This window comes from Chinchilla lanigera, unplaced genomic scaffold (assembly GCF_000276665.1).
Source record: "Chinchilla lanigera isolate Chin_1 unplaced genomic scaffold, ChiLan1.0 scaffold00100, whole genome shotgun sequence".
Lineage (NCBI taxonomy): Eukaryota > Metazoa > Chordata > Mammalia > Rodentia > Chinchillidae > Chinchilla > Chinchilla lanigera.
Genome location: NW_004955501.1, coordinates 7401994 through 7420361, shown reverse-complemented (window position 1 = coordinate 7420361; position 18368 = coordinate 7401994). Strand labels below are relative to the sequence as shown.

Genomic DNA, 18368 nt, shown 5'->3' with positions numbered 1-18368 from the left:
TCACTTAATTAAGGATATTCTTTGGGTTTAAAACAAGTGGAGAGATTCATGGGACTTCCGCTCCTTCACTAAGCTGAGCTGTGGACAGCGAGTGCTGCCCCCGCTGGTGGCCATGCTCTGTGTCCTCACCTCCCTCAGCACTCTGCAGCAGCCGGGGACCCTGGGCCAGGGCCGAGCCACGTCCTGTCGAGCTTGGGTGTCTTACTTGGAGTTGTGGGCTATGCTGTGATCATTCCAAAACCTCACGCTCTGTCTCCCAGGAAAGGCGCCTCCCACACAAAAATTTGTTTTCTGTATGGATCTACTATTGTGCAGAAAAAATTTTTTTTAAAGAAAATAGCTTTTTCTTCTTTTTTCCCTCTCATAATGAGACTTTAATGGCAGGATCCAGGGTTTCTAGTTTTCCTCCCACAAGTCTGAATCCTGGACATGGTCCCAGACCTCGGCTGTAGCCCTCGGGCTTTCTGGGTCCTTCACATCAAGGTAGATTCTCCAAGCATCGGTTCTAGGGTAGAAGAACATCTTCTCTAGTTGAGTTGGGTCAGTTCTGAGAATAGGCACTGTGAGATCAGTGATAAATAAATGTAAATTTATCAAGCCAGGTGTGCAGTCCTCACTGGGTGTTCTGCAGAATTGGATATAGTTCCCCACACATTCGGAATGAGCCAGCTTGGGGACTGTGGGCAGACTGAAGTGTGGTGATCCTAGCCACGGGAAGCTTGGTCTCCAGCTTAAGGGCCACATCTGCCTCTACTGGTTCATTGCAGTCCCCATCCCCTACTAGATGGAAAGAATGTCACTGTTGGGGCTTGGCCCAGAATCAGCCTCGTAGCCCGGGAGAGAAGGTTTCTGTTGGGAAAGCTTGTGTGTGAAGGGCGCTGGGAGGCTCTCTAAGCTCTTCCTAGGAAGACTGGCAAAGGGGGCCCATTGCTCCCCTGGGTTACGTGCTTCTGCTGGCCCTGCATATCTACAGCTTTGGCGCTTTCTTTTTGAATCTACTTTTGCTGAGATGTACTTAACCAGAACAGATGAGGGGAATAAAACGTGAACTTGTTTTCCACCCCTCCCTGTCTTCTGCGATGTCATCACTTACAGTTTGTCCCCAGCTGTCGGTGAAGCCTGGGCGCAATTACATAGGAGGTGGGAGGTCTGATTATTCCCAGCGGCTTGCAGCTTGAGGCTCGGCCTTGGGGTGACATGGAAGCCTCAAGAGAGCTTCAGAGCTCTGTAAATGCTCCTGTTTGCGTTAATTTTGAGAATGAAAGTTTTCACACTTTGAATTTTGACTCTTTCCTCTGAAGGATTATGAGTTTTTGTATGTGTGGTTGTGTGTTGTAGCATTGTGAGGAAGACCAGAGTTGGTGGAGGAGAACATTTTCTTTCACAGGGTTTTGAGAAACATTCTGGTCCTCTGTTGCTGCCTAATGTCTTTTCTTCATTTTCCCTTTGTGCCCCACTTCCCTCGTCCCTTGGAGATTTCCACGATGGAAGAGCAAACCGATCTTAAATCTTAGCTGATATGTACTTCATTTGTGTCTTATAAAACTTTTTTCTAGCAGGAATTGTGGCACATGCCTGTAATCCCAGCACTTGGGAGGCTGAGGCAGGAAGATCACTGAGTTTGAAGTCAGCCTGAGCTATGTAGTGCATTCAAGGCCAGCTTGTTCTGCAAAGCAAGACTCTGTCTCAACACCCCTAACCCCCCCTCAAAAGTTGTTTCTTAAATACTTAATTTTAAAAGTAGAATATACATGGATTTTGGCAGCAGGCTTCCACATGAAAAGTGTTTACCTGTTCTTAAACCTAAAGAGTATCAGTAGCTCTTAATTTTGACCAAAAATATGGACAGATACATACAGGATACTAACATGTAGCCCAATGTCACCTCTCCATTTGGAATATGCAGAGCTGATCTCTTCTTAGCATTTGCTGACATACAAATTGATATTTATTCTGTTGCTGTTGCCATCTACCTCTGTCCCAGGCCAGGAACTATCCAGGGGCTCATTCTCTTCAGAGAGAAGGCCTTTGGTGCCCAAATCTACATAAATAATTAGGTTTATCACTTTTTTTTTTGGTACCGGGAATCAAACTTACGACCTCATGCTTGCCAGGTGGGTGCTGTGCCACTGAGCTATATCCCTGGCCCTGGGTGTTATCACTCTTACGTTGGAAAAATTGAAGTAATTTTTCTTTAACTTTGGTTTTCTGATTCTCGATACCTTCTGCTTGAATAAGAATAGGTACTTTTGGTGCCCCTGGGACTGTCAGTTTCCCCAGCAGGTGCTTATGCTCAGTTTGTGTATATCTTTGTAATTTTGGGGTAGTTTAAGCTACTCAGTCTAATAATATTACAGATGCATATGTGTCGCTGTGTTTCAAAGGGTAGTTAGCATAGGCTGCAGAATTTTGAGGGTAAGCTGAATGATACTTTGGAAATAAGCACTACTTTGTACTGTATCTTAACTGATATGACAGGAAATGACAGGAAACTATAAATAATGATTTGGTGGTGTTATTAATATATCCTTAGAGAAAAAACCACGAAGAGGGATTTCTAGTTAATGTTTGGAAAGAGTGCAAGATTCCAAACTGGTATTAATGGTCTTACAACAATTTTATAGATTAACTTTGTCTTCCAGGGTTTTCATGTATGGAGTTGTTACAGGCTATAATTAATTAATGCAGCCTTCTCTTCAGGCTGTTGAATGTTTCTGGAGACCTGTGAAATGAAATGGGAAGATGAAGATGCATTAGAAGCCACCTTCAGAGGTGTCTGTTTAAAATTGACTTTAAAGGTTGACAGATCCATGTTTATCTAAATAATTTAATTGTGTTGTCTAAAGCAGCAATAGTTCCTGTGAAAAATAGCTGCCTGTGGTTGCTCTGCAAAAGTGGTTTTAATTCTCTCTCACTTGTCCTATCTGCTTAACAGTTCTGTAGTTTTACTACTTTTAATATTTAATAGCTTTTCAAGCAGCCCTTATTCAGAACCATTAAACTATAATGTCTTGGTATGTAATAATTTTGATTTTTAAAAGTGATGTATCTACAGATGATAATATAATCCTAAGTGGTTTATGATCAACTACATTCTAATGATTTTGTGACTCACATTTTCTTTTTTGAATTTCATTATTATTTCCAAAGTTCTTGCTTTAGCTTCTGGTCCTGAACTGGGACAGCTGGCGTTTCTTGGCTTGGTGGGAATCATTGATCCTCCCAGAACTGGTGTGAAAGAAGCAGTTACAACACTCATTGCCTCAGGAGTAGCTATAAAAATGATCACTGGAGACTCACAGGAGACTGCAGTTGCTATCGGTATAACTAAGCTGCTTTGTTCTGATTTTGATAATTTTTCTTAAAATATTGCAGTGCATAGTTTTGTGAGTCAGATATGAAATGTATTTATATAGTGTTGAAATGATACAACTGATACTTACTTTTTGTTCAGACTCTGTATAGAATTGTGGATGAATACTGATTATAGTTTAAAAAGTAATACTTTATTGAAAATACTTAACTAACATGAAGTCATATGTATATTTTATTTAAAGGTTAATTATTTTTAACTTCATAACCCACTATACTGATAGGTAAAAAGCATTAGCTCATGAATGTGAAAGAATACAAGAAATTTAGTTTTTCCTTTCAACCTAAGCATACTTTTCAAAGCAGATTTGTATGTAAATAGGGAAAACTAGCTTATTACATGTTTTCTCGTGTATACCAATGCTATTTGAATGCTGTGTAAGAGTACCTTAAGAGATATAGAGGGAAAAACCCATGAAAGCTAATATGTCAGAGGCTATAAACTGTAATTCAGACTGATAAATTTAGCAATTTGCTGAGCTCCATAAATTCTGAGTTTATTAATTTTGACAGGGACTATAGTAGGAGTTCCAGACTTTATTTGAAGAAAAATCACTAGAAACACCATTGGAAGAGTAACTTTTCAATGTTATTTTCACCTACATCCAGCCACACAGTTACCACAGATCCACCAACATTTGTCTAACTTCAGATACTCTACTTAAAATGAATTCTGATCTTCGTAGAATTCAGCTACTGATGAGAACCTGATTGGCTTGCTGGCTCACTGAAAAATACCTATTCTTAAATTTAAACAAAAACAAGAGACGGAAACCTCTAGACTGATTACAGATGCAGATAGGTGTGTCTTACCAGTAGTTTGTCTTAGGGTCTTTACTTACAGATATTTTATAGTTGAAAAGAGGGTGAATAACAAGTCATTAAATGAAGATATCATTGATCGCCCCATCAAGCAAACTATTTGGTTAATGACATTTTCTCTTTCCTCACTTTAGCCAGTCGCCTGGGATTATATTCCAAAACCTCCCAGTCAGTCTCAGGAGAAGAAATAGATGCCATGGATGTCCAGCAGCTTTCACAGATAGTACCAAAGGTGGGCTCAGACTAAACCCTTTCAGACGGAGAGGGATTATCTATTCTAAGTGTTAACTGTTCCTGCTGTTCATAAGATTGTTTATTTATGAACAAGTCAGACATGACCACCACCTTATAGTTGGTCCATATTCTGAAGTCTCATTAAAATGAATGTTATGGTTTGTGCCATGATTATTATGAATATCACGCAAAGTGATTAATTTCAGCAAGAACTGACCTCCCTCTGAGGAAGGGTCTGGAAATTAACAGTGCTTGTATTTACAAGTTAGATGAAGAAGAGATGACAAGTTTCTGCTTTTTACCATTTTGTTACATATTTATTTTAGCATGAGAAAGTAAGTTTTTTAAAAACTGAGAAGGTATTTACGGTAAAATTTGCTTCTTCTAGTTTACAGTTTTGAGTTTTGACAAATGCATGCAGTCATGTAACCATTATCGCAATAAAGATACAGAACAATTTCATCATCTCCTCTCCTAAATTCTCATGCTTTTTTGGAGTCAACTCTTCCCCTTCAAGCAAGTAGCAGCCACTAATTCATTTTCTATTCCAAAATTCTTTAAAGATCAAATCATATAGTATGGGGCTTTTGCACCTGCTTGTTTAATTTAGCATAATGCATTTGAGATTTAGCTGTGTTGATTAGTATTTTTTTTAAATTGCGGAGTATGGTTATACTTTATTTACCATATGTATATATTATGCTTTACCTGTGCACTGATCTAAGGACATTTGGATTTTTCCAGTTTTTGCTGATTATGAATAAGGTTACTATAAACATTTGTATGCCAGTTTTTGCATGAAAATGTTTGTTTTTCCTTTCTCTTGGTTAAATACCTATAATGGCTGGGTCATATTGCTTGTTTATATTTATAAGAAACGGCAAGTTGTTTTACAAGCTGGCTTTATTATTTTGTACTGTCCTCAGTAGTGTTTGAGAATTTTAATTGTTCTGTATCTTTACTAGTGTGTGAGATTATAATTTCTTTCACCCTACTCTTCTAGGTGTAGAGTAAGTAATACCCTGATTTGATAAGACATTTTACTTCCCCTTACAGCTCACGATGTTGAATGTTTTTTCATGTGCTTATTTGCTGTATAGTATTATCTTCTTTAGTGTCTGTGCTAATTAGGTTTTCAGAATTTTGTTGTGAAGTTTAAAATATATTTAATACTGTATCTCCTTCACTTCTTTTATACTTATATACTCAGAATATGGAATTTTCTTAAATTATTACATCTTAAGGCTCATCTTTATATAATACTTTTTTTCTGATTAGAAAATTTATTCATCAGTAGTATATGTTTATTATAGGAATATTGAAAAATACAAAAGAGTAAGAGCTGCAGTGCAAATGCAGAAACTCAGGGTTGGAAACCCACAGAGCATCCAGGACTCTAAAATAAGTTAGCCCATTATGGCTTCTAAAAAATGTGCATAACGGAACCTGGTTTGTACTTTAGAGTGTTGTAAGACAGCATTCATTTTATGGAACTTTTGACATTTCTGAAATCATTAATTGTTATTAGAAAATCCTTTTTTGTGGCTACACAATATTTATATTACCACATACACACACACACACACACACACACACACACACAGAGCATACATATATATATTGGTTATATAACCATTTCTTGTTGATGTTTGAGTTTTCATATATTTGTAGTACTGTCTATAATACCTTAAGTAGCAACCGTTTATCAGCTCCATGCTGTGCATATTATTTCACACATTATTGTAATTTACTCTGTGTAGCCATTTTATAAAAAACCAGACAGCCTCATTTTAAAGTTCTTAATTGATTATTTTGTTAGATAGGTGTTAAATGTACAGAATAATTGAGTAGAGAATAATGCCAGCCTCCTCTCCACTCTTGACAATTTGTCCTCATTCTGTTAGCGTAATTAATTACAGTAGATGAACTAACTTTGATATATTCCTACTATAGTCCATGGTTTATATTCAGGTTTACTTTTTGTGTTCTATATTTCTAGAGGTTTTGATAAATGTGTAATGGTACATTTTCACCATTGCAAGTTTATACAGATTAGTTTTACTGCCCTTAGAAATCTCATGAGTTTCACTTACTGGTTCTTCTTTACCCTGTGCTTGAATCCCCACAGCCGCTGAGCTTTTTATGCTCTCTCTAGTTTTGCCTTTTCCAGAATGTAACATAGTTGGAGTAAAATCCTATGTCGCCTTTCAGACTGGCTTTTTTGCCTAAGCAGTATATGTGTAAGGTTCTACCATGTCTTTTCCTACTCTGGGAGCTCATTTCTCATGAGTGCTGAATAATATTCCATTGCATGAGTGAGCCACAGTTTGTCACTTTGCCTTTTTAAGGGCATCTTAGTTGTATCCAAGTTTGGTAATTAGAAATAAAGGTGCTGTAATCATTCTTACCCAGGTTTTTGTGTAGACATTAAGTTTTCTACTCAGTTGGGTGAATAACAAGGAGCACAATGGCAGAATTAAATCATAGGTTAAGAGTATGTTTCATGTTGTCAGAAACTTATGACCTAGTTTTTATAAATGAGGAAATTGAAGACCGTGGAACTTTGGGGATTTTGGTTAATGTCTCAGAACTGGTGAGAACTGGCATTGGCATTCAGTTGGAATCCATGTTTATGTGATTTCAAAGATTCATTTTCTGTTGCTTGCAGTTTCTTTGAACATCATTGTAATGTAAGACTTTATGCTCATATTTGATTATTTCTGTTGACTAAATTCCTACATGTGAAATGACTAGACCAAAATCATCACATTCATAAGGTCTCTATCAGGTGTAGCTAAAATGTCCTCTGAAAAGCTTTCAGTGTATATTTTTACAGCTATGCTTAGTATGGTGGTATTAAGTCCCCAGATCTCTAACTGCACTTGCTCCATCCTCTAGTAAGTAGTTAGGTTTTGAATGTAGAAGCACACTATGTAGAAGCTCATCTATGTTTTCTTTTTCTTAGCCTGAAATGCTGCTTTCAGAGCACCTAGGGCAGTGTGGGTATTTTCTTGGTTTTAGATTTAGGGGGAAGGTATTTCCATATTTGAATGGAATTCTGTATGTTTGTGTATGTGTGTGTGTGAGATACTAATTGTTCATTTCTGAAAAAATAAACCCAGTACTGGCTCTCCAGGGTTTTGGGGTAGAGTATACATTAATAAGTAGATCTGAAATCTACAGTTAATTAGCCCATTAGATCTTTGTTTAGCATTTTCCTCAGATGCTAACAGGTAGTGAAACTGATTTTACTCTCTTCAGTTTGCCCTCTAGTTCTCTGACAAAAGTGCTGATGAACTCTGGATACCCACCTAAAAGTTAGAGAAGGAAGAAGTAAATTACAAATCATATCATTAGCCTGGAAAAATTACATCATCTTCCTTTTCCAGAGGAATAAGAATGCTTGTGCATTGCTTATTGCAGATACCCTGATAATAAAATGTAAGCCTTGTCTGAAGCTTAGAATTGGTTAAATTCATTCTACTCTACAGAGGAATTCCATAAATACCAAGGCCTTCGTAAATGTATTTCATGTATTTTGATTAAGTGTTTTCTCCAAATATTACAGAATGTTTTAATTAGCAGGACTCTTTCTACTCTCCTTTTGTCTTCTTTCCCACTTCTTATGTTCATATAACTCTTACAACCAACGTGCATTCTTGGCCTTCTGTTTTTGGTTCAGATTAGTTTAATTGGCTTTTACTGGGGTTACCAATAAAGCAGAACTTGTATTTTAAATCATCTCACTGAGGTTGTCCCACATCCTAAAATCATATTAATTCTGTTCCTTATTTAAATATTTTTCAGTTTTTATTTTTCACAGTTCTGTGGAATATCTTCCAGGTCTTTCAGCATGTGCTGTGTTCTTGTGACCTCGCACCCATTGAACAGCGGTGTGGAACCTGAGCTGGTCTTACTATTTGTTAAATATGTGTGCGTGGTCTCAGTGTTTTCCACTTCGCATTTCTTTTGGCTTCCTACATTTTTCAGTGGTAGAAATCATTGTCCTCTTTCATTCTTTTATTTTCTGATTTTTACATCATTATATTTGTATTTCCACTGAATCTGTTAATGAAGTCTCCACAATCCCAATTTGTATGTTTAATTTTCAGGAGGTTATAAATCTATTTCAGTCACCTGTTTTTCCTTCGTCATATCAGTTTCCTTTATATCTGTCCTAGTATATTTAAGGACCTTTGGTAGGTTATTCTAATAGCAGAAACATGTGTTTTCCTTTATTTTAATATTTCTCTACTCTTTTTACAACTTTCTTTCCCTAGTATACCTTATCAGTTAATGTCAAAATAACTGAGTGCTGTCCATAAATACGACACTGAAAAGTACTCCCAAGAAGGGGAAGTGCCCTTGGAGACAGCTTCTGAAGACACACAGCCGTGCTGCCCTCTCTTTGACGACCATCTTTTGGTGCCCTCTTTACTCCCTGTGATCTCTCCTTTTCTGACCTAGTTCTTGTTCTTACCCACTGTCCTTCTGTTGGCCTGTCTTCTTACCTTCTTTCCTTGTGCTCCGGAAGGACAGTGATTGTATTGTGTTTAGTTCTTATTACTTCCTTTTGCTAAGCTGAGAAACAAGGGAAATTCAGTTATCTCCAAGTTTTAAGTTCTGTGAGACAGTGATATAGTTAAGATTCTAGTAATTTCTGGTGTGTGTGTTTTTATGGATCTGACTCCTTTACACCATACTTTTTTACCTGTTCTACTTCAGTAGTTTTACTTAATAGGATTCTGGTGCTTTAAAGAGCTAACTTTATAGCCAGATATGGTGGTGCGTGCCTGTAACCCTACCACTCTGGGAGGCTGAGGCAGGAGGATTGCCACAAGTTTGAGGCCAGCCTAGCCTACATAGTGAGTTCAAGCCCGGTCTGGACTGTGTAGCAAGACCCTGTCTCAAAAACAGCACAAAACAAAACAACTAGGTTTACTGCATGTAGTGTTAAGTACCATATGTAAAATGCAAAGTGATTTTTTAGTTTGTATCGAGATTTGCTTAGTTTCAAAGTGGCTACTCTTATTTTTGAGATGCTGTCAAAGTTTTGAAATGCTAAAGACTTATATCAAGTAATTGCATGCCATGTAAATTGCTACTGTGTAAAATAAATGCACCTTAAGTCCAACAGCTGGTAACTTGCCATTCTTGGTAACACACAGTGGTTATAAAGGGGGATTTGCAAGTCAAAAATTACGTGGAACAAAGGCAAGGTTTCAGTCTGTACAAGTTTAGTATTTGTAATTAGCCTTTCATTTAAGTACTGTCTGCAACCTGAAGCAGTGCTATGTGCTACATGATTAATTTCTACAGTAATTAGAATTTGCACTTAGAAGGTTACCAGTAGAGTTTGAGTAGACCAGTATACTTTGAAGCCTAGTCATTTTCAAAGATACACTAAAGAGTTTCTGAATGGAGTTTTGTGCAAGTGAATTAGGAGAGTCACAGGACCTAGAGGAGCCAGGGGTTATCAGTTTCCTTGGGCCTTACATTCTAAAGTAAATGAAATTTTATACATATGTATTGTGATAAACAGCTGTCGCTGTGACAGAGTTCCTGAGAAAAACAACGTAAAAGGAAGACGCTTAATTTTGGCACACTATTTCAGAGGTTTCACTGCCTGTGGGAAGTTCATACACCTGTGACAGGAAAAATCTGAGAACTTTTGACTTCAGACAGGTCCACAGAATCCTATGCAAAACGCGCAGCCAGAAAGGCAAGAGAAAGAGCAGTATTCAGGGGTGGGAGTGAGCAGCGGTGCTCAGGTGCTGCTGAGCTGAAGTCAGGTGAGGGATGATGTTGGCATCGGCGGTGTGGTGCTGCGTGGGAGCCTTGGTAGTCGGACTGGCAGTTTCCATGCAGCAGTGCTGGCAGCAACCTGCTTGGAATGAATTTTGGAGAGAATGGGGGCAACACGGAAAGGCAGCTTCCTAAATTTCATTGCACAAATTCTTCCTCCTCTATTGAAATTTTTTCCACACCGCTGCTTTATCATCAGTACCAGCCTTTTTAAGTGGAAGGAGCAATAATGTGCTTATACACTGATGGTGAAGATTCAGTGGTGAAATATAGGAGGGAGAAGAATTTCAGGAGCAGTGATTTGAAATAGGTAAGAAAGGAGAATATTTGACCCGTACTGGAAGCATATTCAGTTCGTTTGCATTGCAAAACAAGAGAAGGATAGTGGCTGGATACAGATGTGGCGGTGGGAATTGTGGAGCCCCCATCCACCCCTAGTACCAGAAACTGACCTCAAGGACTTCACCTTGAGCTATATCCCTAGTTATTTATTTTGAGATAGGGACTTGTTAGGTTGCCTAGGCTTGCCTGGAGTTTGTGATCCTCCTGTGTGCTGGGATTATACACATGTACTGATTGTCTTCTCTCTGAGGTAGGTAGGTTTGTCAACTCATAGGCTGGAGAAGGGAGATACACTCAAGGCATGAGAAGACAAATGGGAATGAAACCTCTAGGAGCTTAGGAAAGAGAATGGTGTCTTCTGTGGGCATGGAAATCACCATGACATGTGAGCACCGTGGGAGAGAGTCACAGTGCGGTGGAGGTTGCTGTCTTTGCGGACTGGTTTGTAACTCTATGGAGCAGTGAGTGCATTAGCCAGTGGGAAACTGCTGCGACCCTTAAACCTGAAGTCTCCTGAAGGGAAAATGGACGCACCCTACCCTTGCTGCACTCCTACCCTTTGCTCCCTTGGTGGTAAGGTTTGAGAGGAAGAAGAGCTACAAAGTGTAGTTAGCAGTGATGTGTGGAAAACCTAGGTTAAGGGTGCATGCATACTCATGTTCATAGTAGCACAGTCCATGGTAGTCGTACTGTGGAAGCAGCTAAGATGTCCAACAGCAGACAGATGGACAAAGAGAATGTGGTATATTTATACAATGGAGTATTATTCAGCTATAAAGAAGGACAAATTTGAGTCATTTGTAGGAAAGTGGATGGAACTTGACACCATAATGTGAAAGAAGTTAGACTCAAATGGTTAATTATCATGTTTTCCTTATATGAGAAATCCAGAATATGAGTTAAAACAGGAGAGATGGTAGGAAACAGAGATTGATCTGGGGGATGGGGAAGGAGAGCGTGAGAACAGGGGTAATGAGAAAGTATGGAGGGGGAGGGGAGGGTATTGGTAATGACCAATGTATGATATAAAGAGAGACCAGTTTCCCAGAATGAATGTAATTATTCTGTATCACAAACATATACCAATAAAATAAAAAGAGAGTTGAGGATACAGGAGATTTTTTTGGTGGCTGACTTTGGACCACAGTGAAAAGGTCTTAAGAAACCAAGAGATAGATTCAGAAAAAGGGATTCATTGTACAGTTTAGAGAGAAAAGATGATTTAGGCAGTTTTAAACATACAGTGGGAGAAGGGCTACTGCATTATCCTATGTAAGAAAGGGTGAGCAGACGTTGGACACTGTCAGAAGTGTCTCCACAGATGTTGACATCAGCTGTTCTTTGTCTGCCCTCATATGCTAACGTCATTGGGATTTAGGTGCAGGAGATGTATTCCTTTTCCATCCCTGGAATTTCCACTGTTTCATCCTCACAGTTACTGAGATACTAAACCTAATGGTGTAGACTGAACAACTTGTTTACATTTTGTCTTGTGTAGGGTACTTTTGGTAAAGGTCAAAGTGATTGGTATGACAAACAGATGTCATGTTGATTAAGTTTGATCTGTATGGCAAACTACACCTCAATTGAAAAGTAAAATTGTTAGTTATAAATGCATGAATTATTATGACATTCTTTTCTGATTTTTTTCTTTTCCCTTCCTTAATGTATCTTATATTTTAACAGGTTGCAGTATTTTACAGAGCTAGCCCAAGACACAAGATGAAAATTATTAAGGTAAGTGTCTAAAAATGATATTGTTTATTTCTGTATGCAAAAATGTTGCTAGTTTGTCTTCTGTTATATTACAAAGAGTACCAATAAAACATCAAAGTCCAGAAATACTACGAGGCAAAACAGGCATTTTTAAAGGAAAAACTAATAGAAATTTAACTGGCATTAAAAGACATAGAAGCAGACTTTATGGAATATTTGAAAGTGAAGTAAGTTCAATTTGAAATATTTTTAAAAGTTAGTATAGAAGTATGTTCTAATAGGCTTCCATTGTTAAATCATTCCAGTGTGAATAATGAAAATTACTTAGAAACAATAAATACAACAAGAAAAAAGTATTATGAGAGCATGAGCAGTGTTTAGAAGGCTCTCATTATTGAGATTCATCAAATACATCAATCAGAGCCATTTGTTGTTTAACAGTGGGGCTGTGTTTGTGAGGTGATTTTGTTTGTTTTGTTCTTTCTTTGAGAGGGTCTGGCTGAGTAGTGTAGGCTGGTCCTGGATTCACTATGTAGCCGAGGTTGGCCTTGAACTTCCTGCCTCAGCTACTCCTGAATGCTAGGATTAGAGGTGTGCACAGCCATACACAGCTCATTAGGTGATGTTTCCCATTGTGTGAACATCATTCCTGTACTTGATCTAGGTGGTATCTGTTAGTCACTCTGTGTGGTCTCTTGATGCAGTCAAGAGATGTTTTAAACGTAAGGTGTGAGGTTGCTGTTGCTGTGACATAATATACTGTTTTATGGTAAATTTACTTAGTAAATAGGAGCATACTCTGAAATAATGGTAAAAGTGCATCCAAGACCTAAACCAGTTGTGACGATTTCTTGTTACTAGATACGGTGTGCATAGTGGTTCGTGCTGTATGTTTATGCAGCTGGCAGCAGTAGCTTGTTCACATCAGCACACTTTACTCACAGACATGAGTAAAGTGGCCTGTCGTTATGTGGCATGTGACTGTATAGTAGAGCAACTGAGGTGGTGTACAATAGTTACTGTGCTTGAGTTACTAATTAAAAGAGCCAGCCATTGTATAGTTCAGAGTTTCTCAGTCTTGGACTAGACAGTTTTTTGTTGGGAGAGGCTGTTCTGTTTATTGTTCTAGACAGGTAGCCATACTTTCAGTCTCTGCACACCAGATAATGGTATATCCCAAATCAAGATAACCAAAAATGTCTCCAAACACTTGTTAAAAGTCCCCTGGGAGACAGAATTGCCCCTACCCCTGGTTGAGAATCATTGTATAGTAAGCTATATATCAGACACACACATGGGTGAGAATATCAAGAGTAACTTTTTCTAAGGTTTATCTTGTTCTGTTCTCTCTGTGCTGGCTGCAGTGGTGTACACTTAATTCCAAGTACTTGGGAGGCTGAGGGAGGAGGGTCCCATGTTTGAGCCCAGCCTGGCAACTTAGTGAGACTCTGTCTCAAAATAAAGTCAAAGGGCTGAGGGTCTAGTTCAGTGGTTGAATGCTTACCTAGCTGGATTCAGTCCCCAGTACTGGTGGTGGGCAGAGAGCTCCACAGATGGAAGTTTATTGACAGATGGGCAGTCTATATCATTTTAATCTTTAAGTGTGTGAAACAATGAGAAATATTTTTACCCCTTATCTGTGTGGAAGCAAGGGTCTTAGGAATCTCTCCTCCTCCTCTCCACCTGCCTCAGTCTTTGCAGAAGGGCGGGGCGGTCGTAGCGATGACAGGAGATGGGGTGAACGATGCCGTGGCTCTGAAGGCGGCAGACATCGGCGTTGCCATGGGCCAGACTGGCACCGATGTTTGCAAAGAGGCGGCGGACATGATCCTGGTGGACGACGACTTCCAGACCATAATGTGAGTTTTGTTATGCAGACGCCAGTCAGAGGTTCTTCCATCCTATCCCACCTGTTCCCGTAGACAGTTCACCTGAAAGAGAGTCCGGTGTATTTACATACTTGGCAAATTAAGCCATGTTTCTGGATTAATTAGTCTTGTTTTATGGCCTGTGTGACGTGCTGAGAAAACAATCTGTATGGACGGAACCACTGTAATACAGAGCAGGGCAGTCACTTAAGAGGCATGTACTCAGTTCTGGCTAGGCGTCACGTCTGTCTGTCACTAGTATGAGGGTGGGCAGTGGCCCTGCACGGGGATTTTCAGTTAAGTTCAGGCTATCAGAGTCTGTACGACCTTAGAGTGAGAAAAGTCATCCCGTTCACATTCATACCTTTCTTCCTCTGCGTTCTTGGAACTGTATAAAAATCTCAGAAGGAAGGAAGATGTTGTTTGAAAAATATGTATTTTCTTGTATTCAGTCAAGTGAATGAGAGAATTTATATGAGTTTTTGTAAACCATACCCTTTAGTTACTGTATACTGTATTATCTACTTACATATAGAAACAGTATAGCTTAAATTCCATAATTCTTACATATTTCATTGCTGTTTAATTTGTGAGGTATAATAATTAAACTATCTAAGAAATAATGAGCTTTGAGGGGTAGAGAAGATAAGCATGGTGGCACATGCCTGTGATCAGAGCTGCTCAGGAAGTTTACGGAAGAGGACTGGAGGTTAGGACCTACACTCAGCAACTGAGTGAGGTCCTGTGTCAAAATAACATTTGACAAGTGGGGGTGGTGGTGGCATATGTGGTTGACGTTGGCTTGGCATGCACAAGACTTTGGGCCCGGTCACCAGGACGGCCCTGCTGCCCCCACCCCATCCCCAAAGTATAGTGCTGTCCTTTGTGTGGACAGACAGTATATTAATGTTCAGATTTTTTTTAAGAATGAGAATTAAATGTTATCATAATTTTCTAATTTAAGTTACGGGAAAGAAATAGATTCTTTTTAGTTATACATGTGTTGTATTAGTTGGAAATTTCAAAATTAGTTTCAAAATGTTTCAGTATAGCTATATCTTTATGTGGTATTTTCTCATTTCATCTTCATTTTTTAAATTTCAGGTCTGCAATTGAAGAGGGTAAAGGAATTTATAACAACATTAAAAATTTTGTTAGATTTCAGCTAAGCACGTAAGTTTGCAAGAAGTTTGTTATTATGGGTCTTGTAGATAAGTTCTGTGGAAAGTATAGCTTTAGGAGAGTGCATAGAAACTGAGAGTTGGTTATAAGTAAGTTTTCCGAAAGAAAACAGATGGTATTGTGAGATTAAGACGTGTCATGAAAGTAGATTCTAAATGTGATTAGTAGATTGTGTATATCATTATCAAAATATACAGCCAGCCCTCTGTATCTGCAGGTTCCACATCTGTTGGTTCAACTGTCGATTGAAAATATTTGGAAAAAAAATTGCATATGTCCTGAACAAGTGTAAACTTTCTTCCCTGTTTATTCCTGAAACAATACAGTATGCCAGCTATTTACATGGTATTTCTGTCATGTTAGATATTTTAAAGAACCTAGATGACTTAAAGTGTAAAAGAGGACATGCATAGGTTTACACAAATAACTGTACCGTTTTATGTAGGGGACTGAAAATTTATATTTGAGGGGGGCCCTGCAACTAAACTGTGTGGATACTGACGGGCTGCGTAACTCTTGGGATTTATTTAATAGCGTCTGAAATCTCCAGAGGTGTATGGGGTCACATCTCCTTGTTCTTGATACCACTTTCCAATAGTAGGAGGAGTTTTTGATCATCAGAAACAGTTGAATATTGTTCTACAGATTTTAAAAATTTTCCTCCTAGCTATTGGTAATCTTGAAAATCTTTTTGTTAAAATACACTGAGCTTTAAAATGTTTGTGTGACTGAAACATCGATTACTTGGGTGGTAGATTTCTTTTCAAAAGCACATTAGTAACAAAAAAGTGCTCCAAAAAATGTTACTGTAGAAGCAATAGGAAATTTATTATGCTACCAGATTTTAAATGACTTTCTTTTTCAACAGGAGTATAGCAGCATTAACTTTAATAACGTTGGCTACATTAATGAACTTTCCTAATCCTCTCAATGCAATGCAGATTTTGTGGATCAATATTATTATGGATGGACCCCCAGCTCAGAGGTAAGTTTTTTCATGCATGAACTGGTAAGACAAGGTGTGAAACCCTGATAATTAAATTTTAAAGCTTTCTGATGGGCAGTGTTGGAAAATATTGCAGCAGCATATTTGTTACAAATTGTGTAATACGTGTGTATCATTTGTTCTCTTGAATGTTCATGCATATGAGTTGTTACACTGTGTCACATGCCTCCCTTTGGGTTGAGAATAGATCAGGAAGTAGGTGCACTCCCTGTCCATAGGAAGTAAGTTTTTTATTTCTAAAAATTGGATGTAATGGAGAAAACTCTGAGTTTAGCGTTATTACTTAGGTTATATTGTCAGATTTAAAAATGTATAGAGAGTATTGAAGGACTTCAGTGTCTGTTTTATTTTATAGTAATAGGGTAGTTGAGTGATACATGATATTGACCATTGTGAGAAACCCTGGAAGTCAGAAACCTCTTTGCATGAAAGATATTTCAAAGTTCAGTTGGTAAGGTCACATATCTGAAGTGCAAATTATACTGCAGTTTTCTCTTTTAAAGTTGACCATTAATGGCCTATCAAACTATGTAAATAAGTCTAAGGAGAGAAACAAAGACAAAATCAATGGCTTTTCTCTCCCTTATCTCTTTGTTTCTCTGGAGATAATAGGCACATGCTGTCATACCTCGCAGTGGTTAATTTTGAGTAGTCATAGCCAAAATTTCATGGTAAAACACTTGGTTTGCATAAGAAAGGATTTACTGTCCTTGGATAATTGAAGTTAGGTTGTGAAAGTAAAAATCCCGACTTTAATACTTAATTCATATTTCTGTTTGCTTTTAAGCCTTGGAGTAGAACCGGTGGATAAAGATGTCATTCGTAAACCTCCTCGCAACTGGAAGGACAGCATTTTGACTAAAAATTTAATTCTTAAAATACTTGTTTCATCAATAATCATTGTCTGTGGGACTTTGTTTGTCTTCTGGCGTGAGGTATATTCACTGGATGAGCAGCTATGATACATTTGTATGATAGGAATTTTAATTATTTTTGTGTTATATAGGAGACTGGAAAGTTAAGCAAGCTCGAGTGAAAATATGATACAAACATTTTAAGGTTTGATTTCAGTCTTCATGAGCTGATAGAATTGTTGATTTGTGACTTAAAGTTACTTAAAATCTACAGAGAATTATCAGATACAATAAAAACTAATATATGAAAATGTGAATAGTTAGAAAAACTCTCAATCCTTAAATGACTACTTTATTGTTATTGATAATAGTATTTTAATATTCAATATAAAGTTCATGAGAAGACTTTTTACATTAGGTGACTCATGGGAAATTTAGGTAGCTTGTATGTTTTATCATCTCTTAGACTGAAGTTATTTCATTCTAATGAAAGAAAAATATTAACATTGTAATGGTTTGATTCAGCCACTGAAAGGTTGTTTTTCTTTTGACAGCTGCGAGACAATGTGATAACACCCAGAGACACTACCATGACCTTCACGTGCTTTGTGTTTTTTGACATGTTCAATGCACTGAGTTCCAGATCTCAGGTACGCTTTGTTAATCTTACGTAATTAACCCAAATATGTAGAACACTTTCTAACAGTGGAACACAGGCAAGGATTACAGGGTTTTAGTTTTGTTTGGGGTTTGTAGCTACAGATGACAATCCCAGACACAGCCTTCTTGCAAACGTGTGCCACTGGTCAGCAATAAGGATGAACTTGAGTCTTGTACAGGGAAATGGGTGCAGCTGGAGACCATACTCGTAAGTGCGTAAGTCAGACTCACATGTGTAAACACTGTATTGTCTCCCGAGTGTAAGAAGCTGAAAGAGTAAATGCGATCTAAAATGTACAATAGATGTTGTGAAATGGGAAGAAACTGATTAAAAGGAAAGAGAAATTGGGATGGGGGAAAGGGAAAAAGGAAGGAGAAAGGAAAAAATAAATGTGTGTTCATTGAAAAGAAAGTTTTGTGCTTATATTGTTTCATCAGTTTTTCATGCCTATATCTTGTAATATGAGGACTTGCTTTGAAGATAACAGTACACAATGTATTAACAGT

At 38.0% G+C, this 18368-nt stretch overlaps 1 protein-coding gene across 3 annotated transcripts in view; it reads left to right on the top strand.

Moving 5' to 3' along the window:
- The window catches only part of Atp2c1 (ATPase, Ca++ transporting, type 2C, member 1), a 137133-nt gene that overhangs the window by 99428 nt on the left and 19337 nt on the right, over nucleotides 1-18368 (top strand). For all 3 annotated transcript variants that reach the window (XM_013505734.1, XM_005406844.2, XM_013505732.1), the window contains exons 18-25: nucleotides 3151-3321; nucleotides 4329-4426; nucleotides 12262-12312; nucleotides 13984-14150; nucleotides 15264-15332; nucleotides 16210-16326; nucleotides 17135-17282; nucleotides 17756-17851. In XM_013505734.1, the coding sequence (XP_013361188.1) occupies nucleotides 3151-3321; nucleotides 4329-4426; nucleotides 12262-12312; nucleotides 13984-14150; nucleotides 15264-15332; nucleotides 16210-16326; nucleotides 17135-17282; nucleotides 17756-17851 (917 nt within the window). The remainder of the gene's footprint in view (nucleotides 1-3150; nucleotides 3322-4328; nucleotides 4427-12261; nucleotides 12313-13983; nucleotides 14151-15263; nucleotides 15333-16209; nucleotides 16327-17134; nucleotides 17283-17755; nucleotides 17852-18368) is intronic.